At 40.6% G+C, this 25,441-nt stretch overlaps 1 protein-coding gene across 2 annotated transcripts; it reads right to left on the bottom strand.

Moving 5' to 3' along the window:
* Window positions 1-548: 548 nt before the first annotated feature.
* ptgir (prostaglandin I2 receptor) lies at window positions 549-25,147 on the bottom strand. 2 transcript variants are annotated; one of them, XM_080460128.1, is made up of 3 exons: window positions 24,895-25,147; window positions 23,760-24,771; window positions 549-2,931 (listed from the first exon to the last, which is right to left on the bottom strand). In XM_080460128.1, the coding sequence occupies exons 2-3, from the start codon at window positions 24,591-24,593 to the stop codon at window positions 2,644-2,646; spliced, it is 1,122 nt and encodes a 373-aa protein (XP_080316254.1). In that variant the 5' UTR covers window positions 24,594-24,771; window positions 24,895-25,147; the 3' UTR covers window positions 549-2,643. The 2 variants fall into 2 exon arrangements, with proteins under 2 accessions (XP_080316254.1, XP_080316255.1); XM_080460129.1 differs by having other exon boundaries at window positions 23,760-24,603; window positions 24,895-25,137.
* Between the last annotated feature and the right edge of the window lie 294 nt (window positions 25,148-25,441).

Here is a 25,441-nt window from a genome sequence, read left to right as displayed (position 1 = left end):
ACTGGTACTGAAGATGGCTGGATCTACTTGGTCACATCATCCAGTGCCACCATGGTACTCTTCATTAGTATAGTATAGTATAGTATATGCAAAGATACTACCTGCTAAAGGATCAGAAACCAAGCTGCTGTTGAAGATGGCAGAACCATTTCTCCAACTCAACATCTGTAGACATCAGCCACAACAATAGCAGCCACGGTCTAATGTCTTTAGACGTAAAAATCACATACAAAAATCCTTGGCAATGTCAAAGAAAACTACTATAACACACTTTCGTCTTAATGTTGGTGAGAATAGGTATCCTCCTGCACATGACTTCCATGTAATATTTTGGCAAATTATAGCTCATAGAGGTGAACCATAGTCATGACATACATATACAAACTGTATGATTTCAACTTAAATGTTCCTGAGGGCCTCAACAACTCAAAAATACCCAAAGACAAACATCTTTACCTCTTGTCAGTGCTGCGCTTTCTCTTACGTAAATGTGTGCAAACCTGCTCCGGTTGCACAACAGAGAATGAATAACCTGCACAATCAGAAATGGAGCGGTCTTTTGCTAATATTTTATTTTGCATTAACAAAATCTGCACCATATAATCCTTTTTCCTAAATAAATTTTCTTTTACATATTTTAATGACCGTATGAATATTTAACAGTACACCCTCAGAGAACAATTGTGTGCAGGTGGTAACATGCTTCATTTACATGGGGCCATGCATGACTGCACCGAAGCAAAAAGTAAATGTCCAGCGTACTCAAAAAACGAAAAAAACAAACCAGTACCTCACGCCATCATTCCTGGTATTTGTAAATCTCATAGAAAAACACAAATATAGGAGTTCACAACACTACAACACGAACAAAAACACATATCGGATAAACGTGAAAGATCACAGTGTGCGCTGCAGCAGCAGAGATTCTTTAAAAGCAAGGGCTTGTAAGAGAACATTCACAATCATCATATTTAGCTTAAAAATCTGAAAAGGAAAGCAGTGCTCATGCAATACAGTAACATTCAGGGCGAGCTGCAAACAAAATCAGGGAATAATAAAGTGGTTTTCAAGATAAACTTCACTATTGTTTTGGACTACAGTAGTTCTAATTTATTTCTCTTTGTAACACGGAAGATTCAAGTCACACCTTTATTTTTTGAGAGAAGTAAAACAAAATAATGTTACCTGATTATGTTTGAAAACAGGTTGTTCACTTTTACTTCGTCGGAAAAACAACATACAAGGATAGATTTATATCGACTAATTACACTTTCACATTCTTGCAACTTTTCTGAGAGCAAACAAACTGCTGCAGATGCAACCGTGGCAGCTTAACTATGTATGCCCGGAAGTACTCACGCTGTATTTACCCATTTTGGACTGTGTGGTGGTTGTGGTGCTTGTGGTGCTTGTGGTGGTTGTGGTGGTCAGCACAGTTCCAGAAGACTGTGGTTCAATTGTGTTATCAAGGCCTCTCTGTATGGAGTTTGCTTCTTCCTGTGCATGTGTGTGTTTCCATGTGGGTCAAACTGAAATCTCAATTCCTATTGCATCAATAGGCATTAAATACAGTAGGCATCATTCTCTAAGATTAATATGTGTTGCCTTATTGCCTTATTATCTATCTTATCATTTTTTCCCCTGAAGATGCAGTTTGTGACATTGATGGAATGTCACCTTTGTCATTTTATTCACCATGACATCTATATGTCACAACATTATCTTGTGTTAGGAAGCAGTACTGCAAGGAAAGGCCATATAAAGTCTGCGGAACGACACAAAGTCTTCTTTAAGAGGACTGCATTGATGCTCTGTCACATTTCATGTGACATATTGCGAAGTTAATCTAAATGGTAAACCTTAGGATAGATTGCCATGGAATTTCTCTGGTGCTAGTTACACTAATGGCTAACCTCTTAACCTGTCCTTTGGCCTCATTATTGACTAAAGTCTATTCAATAATTTACTTTAGAACCACTAATCTCTAAAAGGATAGTTTCCTCATCAGCTTAAGTGGTACTCAATTAAACTTTTGTGCTGATGATTTAATTGATGACCACTGTTCGCGCTCCACCCGCGAAGCATCAGTGCAGCTATGCCAAAATAAAGCTCAATAGGGACTGCTTAGCATGGCTGCTGACTAGTTAAGACATGAATAAGCATTCTGGATTACGGCCTGCACAGAATCTCCCTCTTTTAGACAACAGTCTGGTTCTGGTGATGAATGCACAATGAAAGGGACACAAACACTTCAAGCTCCACAGTTGATGTTTTAAAGGTTGTTTGACAGAGAAAAAGTTCACATTCATGCATATTTTTCAGCCCAGCTCGGAGCTTTTTCCATGGCCTTCATGTGATCTGTTGTGTCCCATCGTGTGAAGTCAGTTTTGTTTGTTCCACGGCACAACTCATCTTGCAGCGTTGAATCGGCGTCCATGGGTCGGGGAAGATTATAGGTCAGTGCAATCATTTTTTCCCCCGAAGAAAGTTCTAACAGCCACTCGTAAAAAGTCTCCGTTGTGACCGATACTTGTCTTTGTGCTGTAAAATGGTGAGTTCAGAAATCCAGTATTCTCATGTTTAACGTTCATAGATTCCCGAGCGACTTGTCCGTCACCCCGCAGAGCCAAGGCTGTCTGTGGGTCATAGAGGTAAACCCGAGTACATGTTGGCTTGAGCGACCGTCACATCTCGTGGGTCGCGTTGTATGTTATGGTCAAGGGGTAAAGACAGCGCACAGTGTGCTGTTGCCTTCACAGCTCCTTTGCTGAAGCGGCAGCTCAGCAGAGAGCAGAGGTGGCGGAAAACAGACTTGCGGCAGATGATGAAGACCCAGGGATCCACGATGGGGTTGAGGGCATAGAAACGGAAAGCGGTCAGGTTCTCTTTGTCTCCACAAAATGGATGAATGGCGTTGATAAAACCTGCAATCTAGAGAGAAATAGAGAGTGAAGAAGTTAAATAAAGCAATGAAATTAAATAAATACAATTAACATCAAAATAATCCAACATATTATTTGTAGAGCACAAACAACTTCAGCTATTTCCGATTCTGATTCTGATTTACGTCAGAAATCCTTATCTGTACATTACTGGAAATAATTTGCAGAGGGAACTCAAACAAACACGATCTGCTGATTTGGAAACCCCACAGAAAAGTGTGAAAAATTAGAATAATTATCTACTCACTTTGCAAAATGTTTATTTTTATTTTATTTTTTGTCTTTTTTTGCAGGCCAATGTAGCAGCCAGTAGAAACGTATAAATACAAGGCAAAAGAAAGCCACAAAACATGTGCAAAAGTATCAAAAAAGAACTATAAAAGACACGCATGAAACAGACTACTAATAATGTCCCTAAATGTATTGCTGCATATGAGGATTTCTAACATGAGAACACCTTCTGAATGATTCCATCACCAGGCTGCAAAGTAGGAACAGGCAACTTTTGCTATATCTGCCTGATCCATAGTCATCCAGTAAGACATCAAGATAACTTGGAAATTGACCTTGTATTGCTTTAGACAGTAGTACTAATAATGCAAAGGTTTTAAATAGAGGTTTTCTGGACATGCAAAGACACTTTACATTGCATTATTCATTCACTCCATACTCGATGGTGGTAAGCTCCATATGTAGCCACATGCCCTGGGGCAAACTAATGGAAGCTCGGGTGCCTATCTGTGCCATCAGCCCCTCCGACCACCACAAATCACCCAGGCTTCCCCCACGGTCCCCCATCCAGCTACTGACCAGGCCCTACCTCGCTTAGCTTTCAAGATCTGATGGGATTGGGCATCCACAAGGCGGTATGGCCATCGTTATTGCTTATTTATATCCATAGAAATCGGACCCACTAGATAATAGAGAGGACAATGGAGCGTCAAAGACTTTGCATTAAAACTCAAAGATACATTAATACTTAATCCAATCCAAATTAAATGGAAGAGGTTGCGTATGTATAGGTATAAAAGGCCCACTTTATCAATGACAGACAAGACGGCAGCTTCCAAAGACTTTTTATTGGCAATAAAAGTAAAACAATTTTCTATTCGAAAATAAAAGCCAATTTATGTTCTTATTCAACTTTTCTACATGTACCTTAATTAAAAGATCACTGTGTAAATCTTTCATTTTTAATGGGTTTACCATCAGATATATAAATAAAATACTGAATACACAGTATTACCTATCTATGTGATAATCTGCAGAGACTGAACACTGAACGGTTCCAGATGTGTTCAGGTGGGAATGTGTGTGCGCAGCGTCAGTGTCAGCTGCAGTTGTGGATTGTCTTGTTGTGCTAGACTTTGCTAAATGTCAACATCCGTCTCCAACAAAAATACAAGATGTCCTAAATACAAGCCAGCACAAAGCTCCATGACGAAACCACAACTTTTTTTTTTCCTTTTTCTTTCTTGCAACTGACCTTTTAGGTGTGACAGACTGCAGACAGACAGCTCAGACAGCAGCTGCTGGCTGCTTACTCACGCTGGGTAGAGAGAGAAGAGCAGCAGCTGGCCCGGGAGGCTTCTTTGTCACCTTGTTCATCTCCTCTATCAACAATACCCCATTTCTCTCAATGCAATATCCAACAAACAGTGGCCTAATTAATGGCTTGTGCTGATTGAATGCTTTTGTACATTGGTGTAAATGTTTCCCTGTTGCTAGGGTCTCAACTGAAAACTAATAAGCTGGAGACAGTGAGAGAAGGGCCAGAGGGAGCCAATCCAGAGCCAGGCCAAATCAGTCCAGTAGAAGGACTATCAGACGAGCAGAAAGACCAGACATAAGCCATATGGCTTCCATATGCCGACTGCATGATTATGTGACTCACACTGATCGTTCACGTATTGATCTCCAGGTATACGTACATATAAGGAAGAAAATCGGAACTCTGGGCCGATTCATAGCAATGTGGCTTTCATGTAGATGACGGGAGTTCAAAAACAAACAACATTTGGAATAAAGTCATCACATGTGAGTGGTGGTTACAGTCCAAAGTGGAGCAAAACAACGTCCAGATGTTCCTCACAAATTGGGAAGTAATTATGCTCTTTGAGGTTGTATGAATTTTCTTGAATTGCTCAACCGGTGTTTTCGGATGATTTCACAGGGATCACGCATGGGAGGCAAGTATTTAGCGATGACAATTACATTCACACGCGCTGACATGGTCGCCCTGCCACCCTGAACAGGATAAAGAGCTCCAGAGGATGGATGGATGACATGCAGGAACTTCACAGAAGGCATGCCATAAACAGTTTCTTTGGGAATCCTGTAGCCAGAAAGCAACACAGTATTTAACCTCATTGTCACTCCTCTGTCAAAGAATTATTACTGTGTTCAGCATAATATCTGGTTTTACACTGATGTGACATGACTGTCTTCATCCGTTTCAGTCATCCATTCATTTATCAGGAATTAGAGAGACCTACGTCATTCCCATATTTCCCAAACCAAAAGAAGGGAATTTTCTTCCACAGTCATTTGACACGAATCATGAGGTAATTGAACTTCAAGCCCATGAACACAATAAAAAAACAGAAATTTCTCTTTTGACTGTGATTTCACAGGAATATCTTGGATCCTGAGTAAGACGAAACCAACAGAAATACAGGAAAAACATCCGAACTCTTCTGACAAACAACAAAATGCAGAATTGAACCCAGTTATCGTGAGATGACAAGACTAACCACTACTTCACTGAGGCCAACACTGATCTGCACTGTGACTTTGTTTGGTTGTTTTCATATTTCAATGCAAAATGCATCAACTAAGTTCAATAAATGTGGGGAAAATCATGATTTATTGGAGTGTAAAAAAATCACATTTGTCAATGAAGAACCGTTTAATCATGTGTTCTATGACTGTCAACTATTCATTTGACAGAAACAAACAACCTCGATGCAACATTTTCCCCCGAATGAATACTTTAAGCAAAAAATAAACTTATGGCGCGCAGTCACACAACACACTAACAAACTCAAAGACAAATGTCCCTGGTTGTCCACTGAAAGTTATTGTCCCCTGAATTTATCACACAGCACAGCCACAAACATTTCAAACAGACATGCCACCTCATACGCTCTGCCTCCATCATCGCTTCGTCTCACTCCACATTACCACCCTCACTTGTGCGTCTGTTTCTGCATGCCACCCTGCCTCTTATGGTCCTCTCTGAAGAGCCTTAAGCCCCGCGGAGGGAGCCATAAATCATGAGACGTCCTCTCTAAGCACTGCGGGCTGTGGGGCCAAAACTGATGACATGTCAGGCTCTCCTTAAACAGGGGGGCTATTAATGCATCAGACTGTGGTTAAAGGGCCGACCAGCAACATGTGGAGGAGGATGGTGACGATCGGTAGGGAGAACAGAGATGCACGCAGACCTTTGAAGGAACAAACTGTGACTGTGCGTATAGACATATAAATTCAACAAATGCAAGCACATCTGCACATGCACTGTATACACAGATGCATTCGGTACATTGCAGACGGCTGACTCAGCATGTTGTTCATGTGCAAACACATCCGTCGAGATCCACGGCCAAAAAGAGTGTGGGCTACCGACCAACAGGACTGGATATCAGTCAGGTCACAACAATAATTCTGGATGGAAACGGGTTTTTGTGAGCTGTAGGACCCAAACAACCAGGCTTTGACTTGTTCTGCTGGTGTACACATCATAATTTCCTCAAGCCATGGAAGATGTTAGAGAAAATCCTTGTCCCCTTTGAGAAGCTGGTACCTATTGCTGGGGATTGATCCTTTCACCAGTGTCACAGGTTGAGACACAAATCTAACAGAGATGTCTTTATTTTGTAACAGGAAGCATGACTACCTGGGGAAAACCCACACATGTGCAGGAAGAGCCTTGAGCCTGTAAAGTGAGAGTTTTAATCACTACTTCACGACGCAGCGCTCATCTAAATATATCAGATCTGATTTGCCAGTGAGTCAGAATCGGCCTGTACCTAGACCCAGTTGGTCTGGTGTTAAAGTGTATATCCTGTCAGGAAAACGTGAGATGCTATTTGAGGTTGATGATTGCAGTGCGCATCTTTCAGGAAACAGACCACATAATGGATGTATACACTCTTAGATCCATTATTTTCCATCTCATGGTCCTGGTGGACTCTTGCTGACTCTCTCGTCGTGATCCTGTTTCACTGCATGATCATTACATGAGTATGAGAGGAGGCAAGAGAACAGAGATTATGCTCCCCTCGGAGAAGACTGTTTACAGTGAGGAGACGTACTGTAGCATTATGGAAGTCTCTGGAGGAGTCTCATATTTTAAGAAACATATTTGTCTTTTTCCAGTGTGCAGGAAGCTCAAAATCAGTTTTGTGGGTTTAATTTAATCCAATTTGAGAAAACAAACAAAACATCATCTATCTGCTGAGTTTACTGATGAGTTACTGTCTAACAGACATTTGATGTTGAACAGGTTGTATACAACCACATTTCTTCACCAAACTGCATTTGATATGTTATCTGCTGACTAAACATTGGTGTGTGTGTGTGTGTGTGTGTGTGTGTGTGTGTGTGTGTGTGTGTGTGTGTGTGTGTGTGTGTGTGTGTGTGTGTGTGTGTGTGTGTGTCTGTGTGTGTGTGTGTGTGTGTGTGCGTGTGTTTTAATGGGCCGGTAAACTCTCCAGGATGTATCCTGCTTCATAACCTCTGGCTCAACCTTTACATGGTCATTAATGTGCAGATTTATATGCTCCCAGAACATCATGGGTCAATCCCATAATGCTTTGCACTGTGTCGCTGGCCATTTATAAAATGTGCACGTGATCCCACCTCCAGTTTATCAATAAAGTCTAAAGTTGGAGAAGAGCATGGCATGCTTTTTTAGTTGCAATATAGAAGCATCTCCCCTGTGAACCAGTCCTGCTCAGCACTTTAGTTTTTCTCAGAAGTAACAGACACGTGAACAAATCTCTGTTGGTGGGAAGCAATCTGATTTGCATTTTACGTGAACTCTGATGGGATCATAAACAGGGTTACACGGCTTCCTCTGATCTTCTCGTAATTTCAATGGGATCGGTCTAACCTCATTATTTTCCAATTATCTAATCAGATGGAAGTGTTTACATGATGCGATTTTAATCGGATCTCCCTATAATCAAATTGATTACAGTACATGTAACCACAGTTACTGCCAGGTGGACGAGACCCCAGCCTCCTGCCATGGCGTGGACTGGGACGAATGAAGGGGGGATTTTGATCATGGAGTGACTTGCTGATGTCACATTGCCCACATTCAAACTGAAGTGCTATTTTAAAACAGTTTTAAAAATGTCTCATGTGTTTTGATAAACATACAATCGAGCAGGTAGCAGCCATATTCTACACTGAAAAAAGAAAATAGTTGGAAATAGTTGGACCAACGTAATTGAATTCCTTCATAGTGCTGTGAAATTAAAATAATTCATTAGCTTAAGTTTGAAGAACTTGATTCATTTAGGTGATACCAATTGAAGCAATTCAATTAAGGTGGTCCATCTCAAAATATTTTCTTTTTTCAGTGTATATGAAACTACAAAACCAGTATAAATGGTTACATTTTCAGCTGCCAAATACTTTTGGAATGTACAAATAGTTGTATTTCCATTATTTAATAATAGTTCATTACCTTACCTTTCCTCTAATTTCACTGTTCTCTCTCCTGAGCCCTTCCCCCAGTCTTGGCTGGTACAGTCTGTGATTGATGGGACTTATTTATTACCTTTGGCCAGTGAAAGAAAGGAGAAGTGCTCACAATCAATTTGACCATTAGAGCAGATTTATGTTCCTAACGAAAGGCATATATGTACATACATAGACACGCTATGTACTCTTACATATATTTTTGGTGGTATCTTTGTGAGATCTAACTTTACTACCACAATTGTGGAAGTGAGAGCGGACGTTGTTTTGAAGGTTGTAGGTTCAATTCCACACCTCGTCTATTAAAGTTTGTTGAAAGCGCTCAAGTGAGAAAATGTTCTAAATACGTTAGCTCAAGTGTCAAACCCAACTTTAATCTGAGTCATAGACACATGTCTTAAACATTAAAACATGTAAATCAGGTTGGATTCCAAAGAATAGGCCAGGATGAGTGTGATGTGTTTTTTTTTTTTTTTTTTAACTTTTTTGTGCTATGCAAAGAAATCAAGGCATATGCACGCACACTATTAATGGTTTCACTGTGACATGCGCAAATAAATTTACAGATGCTGAACAGATGTCCAATTTTTGAAGTCATTTTCCTCTTCTTTGCAGTTGTTCCAGATCTTTTTGACAGACGTTACACATCCTGACATGTACTTAATCCGAACACTTGAGAGTGTTATGTTCTCACCTCTGTCCTGACAAACAAGTAACTGTACAGATTTTCCACGGAGTTGGACTAATGCTTTGAAATGAGCTCCAGATTGACATGAGGTTCAAGCCAAAGTATGAGACAAGAGCATGATTTAACAAAGGCAACTGAAACTCAGTATTGTGCCTGTTTTACACCGCATGCAACACAAAGTGAGGTGATACAAAAACACTGTTCGAATACTTTCGGCTCATCAGATATTTGGACTCATTTTAAACATGAGGTGTCATCAAGAAGATTCAATCTGCAGCATGTCACCAATGGTAAAAATGCTTCAAAAGAAAATCCCACCATCTTATACTTTAAAGGAAGATAACGGTCATCATGAATACTGAATTCAGCTTCATATTCACTTCTATATATTAGAAATAACACATGAACACTTATTCATAGACATTATTCTTAGCTTTAGTCCATTTTGGTAAATAAGTAATATAGTATTTCTTATTTTTTTAATTTTCATTTTACATAATTGTCTATAAGACGGGTGTTCACAATTGCAATAAGGTAGAATCTGAATTTAGTTTTAATTATATTTTGATGATTACTAGAGAGTCACCTAATGTTCTATTGAAGGAGATAACGAATCAAGACAAAGCGCTCAAGCGGGAATAACATCTTTCTTCTGACAGGAAGCGTCCACCACCAGAGCCAGACTCAGCAGTGGCCACATCTATCTCAAGCAGTTTATTGAAGGGCAGTTAAGGAAGAGAAATAGAAACAAGACAGATCTTAACTTCACACCTCCGTAAGAATCAGCATGATCTATAACACTGAGCATATCTTCTCATTTGATGCTCAGTCAGCAGGTATCAAAGGTCAAAGAACTGTTTCGGTTTCCAGCCCAACATGATATTACAACGTCTTGTGACCTCGGACCGAGGAACTCTCACAACGATGTGAAAGAGTTAACCAATGTGCACATCTCTGCTGTCGCCAGACTTAAATAGTTTCACATATTTGCTGATGGTCTGGCACATGATCGCATGATCCTCAGGTCAAACAAACTGCAACCTCACCATTCATTTTAACGACACTACGGCTGCCATGTAAGATGCTCACCAGCCGCCAGGAGTCATGCACGAGGAGGAAAGAGTCAAATACACAACACTTTGATTAAAAGAGATCCAGTCTAACAGCTGCGCCACAGTCGGCACAGCAGGGTCTGTTGTTTGATTTATGCTGTGACTCATGCTCGGCATATTTAGACTTCAGAATGAAGGTTCTCGCGGTGTTTGTGCGAATGCTGGGGAAATTCACCTCTGCAGACTCAGCGATGAGGAAGTCACTGAGAAGGTGGTTTCTGATATTCGACATACAGGAAAACATACAGTATAGTGGGTGTTTGTTAGCAGGAAGAACATGACACGTGGCCCTTGAGCATGTTTCGGTCTCATCAGTAGAGTTACTTACCCTCTAGTTCTGTGGTGAGTTTCTTTCTTTCTTTCTTTCTTTCTTTCTTTCTTTCTTTCTTTCTTTCTTTCTTTCTTTCTTTCTTTCTTTCTTTCTTTCTTTCTTTCTTATCATCCCCCAGTAGATGATTGCTATTGAACTGTTACATCAGCGACGTCATGAAAATACAGTGGTATGTACTAAGTGGCAGTGAATTCAGTCTGTTTTCCGACACGTTAAATCAGTGGAATTGCAGTGACGGAAACTCCAATAATGAGGTTTTCACTTTAAGAGGTGCACAAGAACTGGAGCCATTAGACGTGTTCGCTCCATGCAAAATAGATTCAAGTCAGAACACTGATGGCAGTAGTTAGTATAGAAGCAAAGGCAGCAGAGAAAAGACAAAAGAGCACCGAGTGCAAGAGAACAAAAATTTGTAAAGGTAGATATCCAAAATCAACAACTGCCATCTGCAGCAAATCAGTCTCATTGACATTTGCTTCATTCTTCGTTTTGATTTGTGAAAAAAAAACATACAGATACTGAGTATGAAATTCACTTTTTATTTCTAATACAGAACGTCAAATTAGCCTGCCTATCCTCTTCAGTATTCAGACACACACATACACACGCACATACACCTCAAAATCCCAGTTTTTGACAGATAACCAAATGAGGAAGTGCAGGTCAAAGCAACTGTTGAAGGGCAAAAACACATTTTTTGCGTTGCCCAATGCCCATTATGATGTGAGCTCACATTATATGAGTCAATTTGTTGTGTGAAAATGTTGACACCGTTTCAAAATCTTGCACCTATTGCAACTCACTGAGACACCCACAGCATTTCCTCCTAAAGTCAGAGATTAAAGGGGCACGGTTTCTCTACCTGATCAATTGTTGTGTGACTCAAATTGGCTGTGCAAAGCAGGTGACTAATTTAAGTTCTAAGACATATGTAAAATAGAGAAAATATTTAGAACTGAATATGTGTCGTTATCATCTTTATTTGACCTTTAATTCTGATAATGTTGCATATTATGACACAAGCAGCCACATTCCTCTTTTCTTACATGCACATTTCATTAAATTTGCCAGAAGTTATGAACTGCACTTTCATTTCTACCAGCAATGAACAACATCCACTTCAAACTATTGAGGCATTTTGAAACACGGGTCCTTAGTTGTGCAGGTTTATCCATCGTGTCCTCTCAACCGTTCAGCAACTGCTGACTGCTTTCTCAATTACACATTTTAATGAACATTAGTCGACTCATCTTAAGTAAGAGAAAAAAAACGTTCAACTTCCTGAAGCCTTTAGAATCACAAACGTTAAGTTGAAGCACATCTTGCAAGGTTGTGATGACCTGTGTTTCGCCTCAGAGCAGGTGGCGTTACAGTGTCTCCGTGTAAATGACATCAAATTCTATGAAGACAGACACTTTTACTATGGTTATTAGAGATGTTTGCTGTACACTACGTACAGCTCACAATCTTTACAATAGTGCCAATAAAGCTGTTCGTATGACATCTGTTCCTATTATATTGCAAGATATCCATCACTCCAGGTTACTTCAGCTGTCTCTGTTCACACCTTCACCCTCTCACACTCAGACTTACACTTATGTCACTTAATTACCTCCTCTGCTGACTAAATATTTGCATGAACTACATGAACTCTGAGCACCAAACGTTTACACTGACGACAAATGAAGGTCAGCTGAACCTTGAAGGGCCCCGCCCAGCGTGGAAATCACCTGTTCTGCCTGCCGGCACCTTTAGGAGAAACAGACTTCTAAAAACCTCTGCCAGGAGACAGAGACCAAACTCGAACAGCTAAATTCACCTCATACCCACTCCCTGACATACATTGAGCCTCCAATCAGTGCCCCGAAGCCCCATTTATTTATTCTGCATGTGTCTTTTTTTCTATACAGAGTGCAGTGAAAGACATTTAACAACAAACACAATCAAAATGTTAATTGTTTTCTAATCTTCTTTTATCGAAAATGTATTTCAGTTATGACTGTTGGATGCTGTTTGGATGCCAGTTAAGTTTACAGGCACTAAACATGGCCGAGACGAGGTCCACTTCCTGATCCAAAGCTCTCCAGCATGACTGAGCAGATATGACACGGTGGCTTTAAAACAAAAGAAAAAAAACCCTGCTTGAGCTACTTGTTTCCTCCCTTCTGTCCTGCTGAGACATTTTGATTATAAAATCGTATGTTTACCTGAACTCCATGTGTGTCTCTTTCTTTGTGTCGTCGCCTAAAAGCCCAGTGTGTGACAGTCATGCAGAGTTCAGAGGCACAAAGTTACACATTACCTGCAGTAAGTCATTTTGACAAGTTTAACACAAATCTGAAACTTATCATAGTAATTTGAATATTTTCTAGGTTCTAAACACATTCCATGATCATTTAAACTTTTTACTCCTGTTAACACTGACAGGGGTTATCATGAGTACTTCTCATAACAATAAAGAACACATGAACCCTTCTTGCCCTCAAGTGTGTGTTGTTAACGTCCCACTCCCTCTGTGTATCAGCATGCATGTAAATGTGTTGTCCTCAATTGAGTCAGTTGCCAGTTCATGGCATTAGAACCAGATCTTGTTGTTTTTCTGGATCTTCATTTTGGGTTATCCTGTTGTAGTTTTGCCTGTTGGACTGATTCCTGTATACACAACATTGCATGTTTTTGGACATTGACTTTAATATAACAGTTCATTTAGAGCTGTACATGTCGGTTCTCACGGTTTGATGTTTGATTATCCCACCACTTAACCAACTTTTCCCCATTTGCAAGTTCCTAATTCTACAACTCAGTTGCACTAAGAATGAAAAAAAATTAAATAAAATTCTCTGTCAGCAGTATTGTTACTGACTCTATTTTTAGGGCCCTGAGGGAGTTTCTGGAGTCACTGGGGAGTTGAGGAAACTTATTCCCATATTTTCACTTATAAACATTTTCTCTGGTTCACTCGCATTCTAAATGCCAAACCATCCAATCTATACTGAGGCCTGGTTGCAATTATCTCCTTGTGAAATTTGTTGTCCCTTTTGTCCGCAACTCATGTTAACGACATGTTTTGTCCTTTTGAGACGCTGATGTTGTGCAGCACACGATACAGGAGGTGTTTTATTCATTTCTTCTTCAGTGAAGTTAACAAAATGCCACATGCAGCCCATGTTGTTGTGTTGAGTTCAGCAGGTAAACATCTTTGGATTATTTTTGGATTATTTTCATTACAACTTACAACTTTTTATTCCTTCCTTTATATTGTTGAAATAACTTTTAAAAAAAATATTGTGGAGTAAACTGTAACCATAGCTTGAACGCATACAAGTAAAGTTAATAAAAAGGTTTGTAACGTGTTAACAAGTACAGCTGTACAATACAAGACATTTCAGAAAAGAGTCATTCATTTCTAAAAATCCTGGAGAAATAAAACATTGTATCAATTGACAGCCCAAGTTTATACGTGAAATGTATTTTATTCAGATGTCAATTGATTGCAAGCGTAATGAATACAAATTGACATTGTAACAATAAGTGTAAATTGAGCAACAAAAGCTACATGAAAACATTTAACTGCATGACTGCCACGTTCCAAGTAAATCTCTCTATGTCTATGCTTCTTGTTCTGCAATGTGAGCCTGTCAAAACCAAGAAGTGAGGGTATCTTGGAAACTCAAACACCGTATCATTTTTTAATAAATTTTTTCAACCGAAGGACTGTGTCAAATGTTTTCTTTTGTCATGCGTCCTTTAGCACCTTGACAGCCGATCGGCACATTGTGCCTCTGGGTTTGTTTGATATGAGGGTGTTGTATTTCACTGCCGTGTCTCAGCCAGGATTTATTGGGTATATCAACTGACGCTGCTGCCAAGGTGGAGAAGAAAACAAGAACAATTTAGTTTTTCTGTTCCAACATTTCAAGAATCTTATCATTGCATCAACTCCGATGAGTTGATTCATGTCCGGGTTTGGTTCAGTTGGCTGCAGTTGGGAAAACAAGGCAGGAGATTAGGATCGGACATAATCCTTATCAAATATTTGTGTAGGACATCGCATATTTCATTTTGAGTTCCATTAAATACTAAAAGGTAAAGATGCATTTGCGCTCCGGCTTTATGAAATGAAAATCTGCAGTCACTCGCTAGATTTAGACTGTATCCAACGGACTACTTTAAGACACTTGTTTCTTCTGCGCTCTCAAAGATATTGTTTCCAAGATTTTGAGGGAGTATTTTCTAATTACCAGCTTTCCATTGTTTACAGTAGACAAATCTTTCATATCACTCTATGTTTTCTATATTTAATGTATATGGGAGTCCTAGAGACTGTACTTGATTTTCCTTTTTTGATGTGAGAATTTTATTTTTATTTTTTTTTCAAGAAGATTTTAGAGTCAAGCAGACGTTTTTGTCTCTATTTTGGTAGTTCATCTTTTTTGTTTTTTAAAAAGGATTTAATCACATATAACAATATAGGGCTTGTTTTGAGTGTCTATTTTATTGTGGGTATACGTATACTTTCCTCGGGAGTCAGAGAGAATCACACAGAGAATCTCACCATATAGTTGAAATCAATTTACTATTTCCTTCGTACGTGCAGTGTATTGTGAATGTCTGCATAGTGCGTTCAATGCTTCCAATAAGAGCTTGAGGAAGTCAAGCATGGAGTCCGGAGCTCTATTGATTGCAGAGGACAGATTTATTCTGGGCTGATTGCTCACTAGAACCACAGCCAATACCTGTTGCCAAGATCAATCCGATTTTATTATTTAGTCAGTGTAATATCAGATGTGGGCAATAAAACTGTTTGGGAAGTTGATTCTCAAGGGGAAAATTAATTTTACTCACAAAGCCTATAGCGAGGCACAAAAACAGCTGGGTATATACAACAAATGTAGATACTTTAGAACAACACTGATTCAAACTGATTTAAAGTAGGAAAAAGCTGATTATGTTTTTTATGATTTATATTTATATCCCCCATTCCTTGACATTATGATGTAATTTAAAAATGACATTTCAAAGTTATTCTGAAAAACCCAATTTTTTTTACAAAGATTTAGACCCGTGGTTTTTGACCTCCCAATGCATGGTGCCAGAGGGTATAAATAACTGGGAATAAGAATTAAGTACTGAAACAAATCATAAGAGTAACTGTTACTCAGTCCCAGGCTATTTTTGGAGACCTGACACTGCCTGATGTAGACGTTTCCTGTAGGAACTCACTCGATTCCAACTCGTGGTTAACTGTTGGTATTTGCAGAGTTCATTAAAGACCATTTGAATCAGGCCTTCTGAGAACAAGCTTCAGTAAACAAGCTTTGAAAACTGAAATGTTTAAAGAAAAGCTACAAGAAACGGCTTCTGTTTTACTGAGATTTTACAAAGAGTCCAATAGTGCAGTCAAGAGAACTGAAATGTTTTAATTTCCTCTATACCCCAGTTTCACTACCAATACGATGCTACCGAGGTGTAGAAACAGAAAAACGGGTGGTTCATGTGTATGTTTGCAAGTAGAAAGAATTGATACAGAAGATGAAAATACAATCCAATGTAAATGAGTAACCCAACTATCTCACCTGTCTCACCTTGTGATCTGAGAGAAGACCAGTTACTTGTCAAAGTGTGGGTCGGAGTGTCAAACCTACCGGTACATGTGTTGGCCGGGCTCAGAAGCTGGCCTCAGCTCGAAAGAACTTAGTTCAAGCACTCGTTCCTAGACAGCCGAATTTAAGCTGAAAAAAGAGTTTGTTTCAATCCAGCATTAGTCAGATGAAAACTCTTCCAAAGAATGCTCCTCACGGCTGTGCATGTATTAACTATACAGCTACAACTTTTAACAAAGTCAATGGAAATGTGCTGAATTGGTAATTCTAATGGCTCATGTTTCATTTAGATAACTAAACACAAGTTGATGTGATAATGATTTCTGTTCCTCAGTTTAAAAAAAATAAAAAATCCTTGAGCTGGACTCAGCACTTGTATTTATACTGTTTTTATTTATTATCACTGTGTTCCTCAGCCATTAAGTAGCTCCTCAGCAGCTGCTCACCTCTTATTGTCCTCTGACTGAAGCCCGAAGGCTATGATCTCCATCAGCCACATGTTTCACCAAAAACACTACAAAGAGTTCAATATCTGCACCACCTGGAGGACCTGAATTGATATCACCCGTTGTCTAGTTTCCTGTGTGTGTCTCGAACTGAGTAACGTGCAGACAAAACTCCAGGTAATTTATCACAGTCGTCGCTCCAACCATGTTTACAAGTGCAACATGAGGAAATGCATGCGTGCATTGTTTAGTCTGTGTATGTCCGCTGCACTCAAATTAAATGTTTGCCCGTCACTAAAGGGATTCCTCATTGTTCCTTTCATAAAGGCAGGCGCTGGTTGCCGAGCATCATCTTTCCTCACGGAAGCTATCAATGAGGGTTGACTCCCAGCGGCACCTGCATGGAGCACATAAATAGCTTAGGAGGCGAAGCTGATCTCTATCTATACAGCTATTCTTAACTCACACAGCATGTGTCTCCTTACATTTCAAACTGGACCACTCCCATTCCGTGCATATTCATCCAGGAAGCCTCACAAAGGTCGTATATAATGCTGACAACACAAAAGCTCCCTTTCCATTCAGCTAATTGATGCTTGATTCCACCCTCACGCCATTTGGTAAAGTTGCGATCATTTTAAAGCACAAGATTAGTAGTAAGAACAGAAAAGGCTCGGGGAGCAAGAAAGCTGATGCATGTGCAGCAGACAGCGTTGTTATTAAAAACAGGCGGTCTGATCCGATGCTATAGTGAAAGGAAAACATTTGCAGGCACACAAGAAAAGCATGGTTCATAAAAACTTTGGAAAACAAAAAAAAAAGACGACTGGCAGCAATCGTAGAAGCTGTAATATTTTATGCGTGCTTATTTGAAAGATACACATCTTGAATACATCCTGAAATCACTTTTCAAGACTTTCCTGTTCTTCCTCTTTCAATAATTAACCCGCTCATGACTCATTCAACAGAAAATATGTGAGTGCTGTCCAATATTCAGACCCACAACTCTTTGTTATATGTCGAACACTTCCGCATTACATGTCTTTGAAATGTGTGCTTGGGTGGTACATGTCTTAAACAAACTAAACTGCGTAATTGTGCTGATCTTACTGGTCACATTGTGTGACATGCTGACACAGCAAACCTTCAAGCTGCAGCCAACAGGTGCAGACAATCTGCTTATTGTCGCTCCAAAACGTTTCCCTTCATTTAAAATGTCCATTTGGACAAATTCGTCTTTCTGCTGGGAACAAACGTTGGCGAGGGGAGTGAAGAATCAGATTAGGCGAATGAAATGCACCCAAACAGATCATAAGATAGTTCTGGATTTTGTAGAGAATCAAACCCATCTGAGACCATCTCTGGAAGTTATTACAGATATTTGTCAGTTTCCATGCGGGCGTCTGGATCCAGGGACTTCCCCTCCTATTTGTTCACACTGAATGACCCGATCTGGAACTAGTTGGACTCGGGGAGTGTCTGTAAAAACCTCTCCAGTCTATCAGCATATTTGCTTTGACAATCAGACTTGGGCTTTGACTGGGCACGTCCAGAGACTTCATCGCTCTCGGCTGTTTTTGGAACAACAGCGACAGTGATTCTGTTTTCTGCCTAAAGCCCTGGAGGGAACTAAACACATTTACTTAAATCTGATCATGGAAAGAATCTGATTTTAGCTATAATTTGTCTATTATTTGGCAGTAACACGAGGAAAAAACTTGTTTTTTTTCTGAGAGGGTCTTTGCTGTGTGTGTGGGGGGTGGGGTGGGGATGTGAGCCCCCTCTCACAGACAGATTCTTCTCAACCACATTGTGTCGCCACAATTCTCATGCAACACATGATTTATTTATATCGGTATTCATTTTTGGTTAAATGTCAAACTTGCAAACATTATTTAGATTAAAAGATTTAACTCGTAATGGCGGTTGGGATTCATAAGCAATAGAAAGCAAGACTCTTCGGCTGGAAGAAACTCTAAAAACCATCAGATGAGATTTACTTCATTCACACTTTTCTTTTGCTTTTCTTTCTGTGTGTTTTCTTTCTCTCAGCTTGTCAAACTCCCAAGATTCATGAGGTGTTGCGCACATTTCTGGAGTGGTGATGCCCTCCGACTGTAAACACATCGAAGCAGCTAGTGAGCGCCGTCCCAGCAATCATCATTCTTTCTCACTTCGTTCAACGCGGTTGGAAATCATTTCCTTCACCCCCCCCCCCATCCCCACTAAATCACAGAATATGCTGAGTTTCTGTGAATCTCCAGAACTTTATTTTTGTGGATGGCTGTCTTTATTACGTCAGCCTTTATTGCATCCATCAAAACTCACTGTCAATTACATCAGTCACAAGTAAGTGTATTTTCAGTGTGGTGCACTTTTTCTTTAAAGGCAGTAAAGTTACTTAAACTCAAAAAACACAGTTTTACTGCTTTTTGTTTTTGATGTGTGTTGGGATGCTCATGCTCAAAGTGTTAGAAAAATACTGTTAGCTGGCAATAATGGATGTAAACAATAAAAACCCTTCACGAGAGAGAAAATACTCTCAATATGTCTGCCCGGCAATTTGTTTTGGTGAGAAACACTGAATGTACAGAGCTTTGTTTACAAAAGGAACTCCACAGGGCACCATTATCTCTTTATTACACTTCCAACTTCCCAACCTCTTGTCCGGCATTTTGCATGTAAATCGAATTTTATAGCCGCCAAGTCTATTTTCAGATCAGCAATGTTGGAGGATCTAAAGTAAACCACATGCCGTTACTTCCAGACCAGTGAGGTGAAACTTAGTTTATGGATCTTCCTGCACTTTGTGACATCCAACCCCTCAGACATGCATCAATAATGGGCTGCTGATGAAGACCAGGCGTATCCCAATGGAAACTTCATCGCAAAACATAAGTGATCGAGTCTGTTCCACCATGAAATACATGTGCAATGTTACCTAAAACAACATAAACATATGTTATTTATTATTCACTATTATACATGTGGTAACGGGGGAAATTAGATGCAAACCCACAAATCTACCCAATGAGCAGTGATATGAGTGCAGCACTTTATCGATCTAGGTATTGACCAGCGATGGCTTTTTCCCTGGGCAGCGCCTGTGGTTCCTGCAAGATCATTACAGTGAGGGGAGGACAAACAAAGAAGCCCAGCACAGTTCCTTCACTTTACAATACAGGCAAAATGTGAGTCCACAGAGCTGTAATTCATATTTTGTATTCAATTTGAGACAATTGTGCTTTTCACCCAAACATAACTAATTTTAAATTACAGTCACGCCAATATTGTTAGTGTTGCATGTCCTCCGTGTGCTTTGGTGGTCTAACCTAGCAGAAAGTTGATTTAATTGTGTTTACGTCAACTGGTAGTGGAGGCTTTAAATCTTGTGTAGCAATTGGATTTTTGTCTGTTTTAAATCACTTAACAAGGAAAAACCATATATTCAGTTCGCCAATAAAGTGTTTATAGCGTTTCGATAGTCAAGTGTGGAATAAACCAAGAAAAATCTGTTTCAAGCTCCATCAAACAAATCAAAGCTGCAGAAGTGGTAATATTCATCATTGACACATTGCACTGACTTAATGGGTTCTTATCTTTTCCAGTAGCAAGCATCATACTATAGAACTGTAAAGTTCTAGGGTTTAAATCAATGGGAGGTGATAAATGACATCAACGAGTGAGAGGCCTGGGAAGCTAATATGCTTCAGGTAACACAGAACACAAACGTTCACAGGTGACTGACTCGACTGAAACACACGTCCCCTCCACAAAATGTTGTTTTTCTTCAGAATGTCGAACTCTGACCTTTGAGAAAATAAAGAAAATGTCACTTTTCTTCAAAGATTCCAGCACATTGCATCTAATTACACCACAACTTCAAGCTCCGTCCTCTTAGAGAATGAAAAACATTGAAGGAACAGCCACACCTCACATGTGTACAGAGAAAATGTTTCTGAAGCCACGAAGCAAAAACAAAGATTGTCCAAAACAATTTGTTAACACAAAATCTAAAAGCATTAGTCATCCTTATTGGCAAGAAATAATAAGTGTTTTCAGGTCCTACTCTGCCAGACTCCAATTGAAAAAGGGAAGTGTTCATTTTTCAGTTACGGTACTTTTTTTTTTTTTCTTCCTGTCTTCGACCTTTGGACAGCCGCTCCTCAAGAGAGCAAACGACAGACAGAACTCAGAAAACCTTGTGCTTCAAAGTACAACCTGCCATCTTATATAATGCTTTATCTGGGGCTGGAGCAGATCCCAGCTGGCTGTGGGTGAAGGCAAGATGCTCTCTGGACAGGCCGGCAGTCCATCACATAACAAACGTAACAAACGTATATTCGGTTACACTAAAATGTTGAAAGCAAATGACGACTAAGCGGAAACACATGCTGGGAAGGGGGTTTGTCTTGGCACGTTGTTGTGCGTGTGTAGTGCGAAAAAAAAAAGAATCTGTCTGATTGCCAGTCGCTTTTGTTGGTGAAAGAGAAAACTCGCAAGCCCGGATTGTAAATAAACTTTACACTCTTTTCCTGGCAATAAACAGGTTCACACTTTGTGCCAGAATCTGTTTCGCTGCAGGCAAACCACATGCGTCTCAAAACATGTCAGCGTTGCTTACAAGCGCTCACACCAGTTAACCACGACCGAATCAGGTCATCTGGTTACAACCTCATGGATATACATGCACATGAGCAAACCGGAACACTCCCACACGTCTGCTGGGATGACACATACATTTTTCACTTCGTACTAACGGGGTCTTAAATCATTCATATCAATATGCTACATCTAAAAAAACACATCATCCCGACAAACAAAAAAATAATAGATGAATAAAAAAATCACACTGAAACCCTTTTAAAACCAGGTGAAATTCTTATTCATCTAGTCATGAAATTATCTTATGTTAACGTTAAGTGCCACATCATTAATCATTTAATGATTTGGCCCATTATCGAGGATAGAACTGTTTCTGTGGTGATAAAGTGATGCTACACAAATCACTGCAGATTAGTTTTTGGGGAGCTGAATATGAGATCGCTTCATCTAAAAATGAACTACATCAGAAAACATTAAACGTACTGAGAAATACTGTAAAATACAGCAATAGTATAGATTAGCTTGCTGCATGTCTTGGTGATGTCAACGTGACAGTAAACATTTTCTTAAATGATCTATTCATTTTAAAAGTAATGGCACAATTCCAAGATACTCTCCACCAGAGCTGGGCTAGAAATGACTCCGGGGAAAATCTAAGCCAAATGTTGAGATCCAAGACAGATGTTTCACTCATAAATTAGAAGAAAAAAAAAAAGGCTATGACAAGCTTATTATTGTATTTCTTCTTGTTTTGACTGGTGATGATGATGCAAATGGGGGCGTTCCAATGCAGCGAAAGGTACTCCCACACTCTTGACCTATTCACTGAAAAAAAATAAACCTAAGCTAAGCCGCCACTCCTAACGATTTCTAATTTCTCATTGACTCCTCGCAGGCCTTCGAGGGACATTAACTTCTGGTTTTGTGGTGTCCAGTGCGTCAAAGTGTTTTGTTTATTGTCCATGGCCTACTGCACTGCTCTGTTTTCCTGAGGAGATGTGATGTGTAGGTGCCTTCAAAAGGAAAGAGAGAAAAAATGTCTTTTTCGATAAAAGAAAAGCGAAAGTTCTAAAATAAAAATACGAGTCCAAAGTAAACTTTAAACTATTGCATGTGCAGAAACTACTTTCCAGACTGTGTGACTGTAACACACGTGTTGGCAAGAGGTGACGTTGGAGTTTCCTGAACCCTTACTCAGTGTGTTGACAAGTACATGCAATCATCGCTGCTCACGCTCCACAGGCGCTTTCAACAGAAACCCGGGAGGAATACCGGAGCGTATTCCACATGCTATTCAATCTTTTAGGCAAAGCGTGACCACAAACCCTCCAGAAACAAGCCATGAGTAGGTGGTGAATAACAAGAAGATGAACAGTCACTTCTTCCCGTTTCCTGTAAACTCGTTTAAACAACGTGCCACCCGCTGTCAAAAACACAACGTGCCAAAGCAACAAAGCCTTTTAAAGTCGCATTAAGTATCCTACAGCTGTTTTTTATTTCCCGATTTCTCAAGACATGGTCCTCTGGCTCAGCAGTGGTGCCTGTTTAATCTTGGACTCCAGCCAGTGGAGTTTTGCCCTCTGGGAAGGGCTGGGCCAGACCAGTCCTCCAGGGTTTTCAAGTTAGGTACACTCCTCTCAATTAGATACACACACACACACACACACACACACACACACACACACACACACACACACACACACACACACACACACACACACACACACACACACACACACACACACACACACACACACACACACACAGGCATTGGCAGCATGTTGTGTGAGGTGATGCCTGCGCACCCAGACACGCCTTTTATTAGCAGAGCCGGCAGAGCGCTACACGACCGTTAAAGGCTCCAACCGGGCACACAAACACATACCACAGGAACAAAAAGGAAAACCATCAACAGGCCATCCCAGTTTTCTCTGCACACGATGATTGGAGAATGACGAGGGGAAATTAACTTTATAGCTGTGGAGACAGAGGAGGGTGCAGAGCCTCCTGGAGACTGAACCCTGTATTGACAGCATGCAATGACTAAAACCACTTGTAAAAAGCCAATTCTCTGTTTTCTATTAGGTTTAAAGTCTATTTAATTTGTTTTGATGTCTCTGCAGTTTGATTTCTGATTCATAGTCCAGTCTGTTTTAAAAAATGACACATCTGGGTGTTACCCCTCCTCTCTTTTTCCAGAATGAAATGTCAACACAAGATGCCGATGAATCACAATTCAGTAAAAGTGGAGGTGAGCATTTCCAAGATTAGAAAGCTCCGTGTGAACACGTGCTGAAGGGAAAGTCAAACATGAACTCACGGTGAGTGGCAGGGAGCAGACCACAAAGATGACAGTGATGAGTGCCAGCAGCACCAGGTGATCCATCTCCTCTTCGCCGTGTCCGAACCAGGCCAGGCTCAGCTTCCTCTTCCTCCCCATCGATGCGACTGAACCGCGCCGGATTATTTGGCTCCGGTGCATCTGGCACAGGCTGACAATCACTGACCCGTTGCACACAAACACTGCAAAGATCAGCAGTGCCATGAGGGTGGAGTAGGACAGAGAGAAGGCCAGCACCAAATTGGCCTGCTCGTCCCCTGTTGCGTCCATATCGATGAAGCACCACGTCCCAGGGCAGTACTGTCTGAATTTACCATAGCCGCTGTATGGCAGGAGGCAGAACGCCAAAGAAAAGAGGTAAATCAAGAAAAGGGTGATTTTAGCAAAGCTGCGGCGGATGTGCACGGAGTAAAAATACGGGTAGCTGATGGCCAGGCAGCGCTCCACGGCCATGGCGCACAGGATGAGCGTTGGCGCCAGGCCGAAGAAGCTCATGGCGAATCCAAAGAGGTTACAGAGTTGTTCGTTGCCCAGAGTTATCAGGGACATGTTGCGGGCGTAGCAGATGAACACAGGTGGGCTGAGCAGGCAGGTGCCCAGCAGGTCTGTGAGGGCCAGCCCGGTCACCAGGATGCAGAAGACCGACGACCTGGAGCGATGCTCCTTCTGGTGCACTCCGAGGATGAAGAGAGCCAGCAGGTTTCCCACCACACCGGCCAGGAACATAACGATGCTGGGAGCTGGCTTGCCATCCCGACCCACAATGCAGGCGGTACTGTGACATGATCCGTTTGAAGCAAGGCTACTGTTCATGTTTAAAGTACTTGAAAGGGGGGGAAAAAAAAATGTCTGCTTAGTGTGGGATTATCACCGAATTCCCTGATAAACAACAGAAATCTTGTCTGCTTGGATGACAGGTGAGAGGATCCATGATGCTGGACAGATTAAATCATGATTCTCTCTTCTCCTCTATTTCTTCATTCATTTATTCCTGCCGTACAAAGAGAAAAGGTTCATGCCAGGTTCATGTAGGTTGTAATTCAATACTCAATACCCAAATAGGTATTTGTTCTGAAGCATTGTTCAAATCTTTGAGAAAAGAAATTTGACTCACCTTTCAGTGAATCTGTCTCCAAGCAGCAACACATGAAACTAAAAACTTCTTCTTTCCAATTGTTCCTCTTTTGTCCCGTCGGGTTCAGACAGATGTTAAGCACAACCTGCGAGTAAACATCTGAGATTGGGAGTTTAAAACTGCCGCTGCCGGGATCCTGGCTCTGAATCCACAGACACAGAGAAAGACCGTCGGTAGTGTGCCTCTCCTCCTCTGACATTCTCTCCCTGAGTGTGTGTGTGTGTGTGTGTGCGAGAGTGTGTGTGTGTGCCTCTCTGTGTTTCACATCGATGTTTGGTCCCTCCCACAACTGTGACTCAGATCAGCACTAACCCAGAGGTGATACATCCATCGAAACATTACCTAATTCAGTTATTTGTCTTATTCCCATAAAAATCAACCACAATTTTTTTGAAGAAGAAGAAGAAGAAGAAGAAACAACATAATTCAAAGCTATATAGCTAGGCTGTCAAGTTCAGGGGCCACATGCACCCTAATGTGAAACTTTATCTCAAACAAACCAGCAAACCAATGCCATCATACTCTA

Source organism: Lipophrys pholis (genome assembly GCF_963383615.2).
Source record: "Lipophrys pholis genome assembly, chromosome: 3".
In the NCBI taxonomy this organism is placed as follows: domain Eukaryota; kingdom Metazoa; phylum Chordata; class Actinopteri; order Blenniiformes; family Blenniidae; genus Lipophrys; species Lipophrys pholis.
The sequence above is the reverse complement of the archived record's forward strand: the minus strand, read 5'-3'. Positions and strand labels throughout refer to the sequence as shown.

Bases quoted from the DNA above. Each gene is read 5' to 3' on its own strand.
- ptgir (XM_080460128.1), bottom strand. From the start codon at position 24,593: ATGAACAGTAGCCTTGCTTCAAACGGATCATGTCACAGTACCGCCTGC. The intron at 2,932-23,759 runs GTGAGTTCATGT...ATTTCTCTCTAG, and splicing joins TCTGCTCCCTGCCACTCACC to ATTGCAGGTTTTATCAACGC.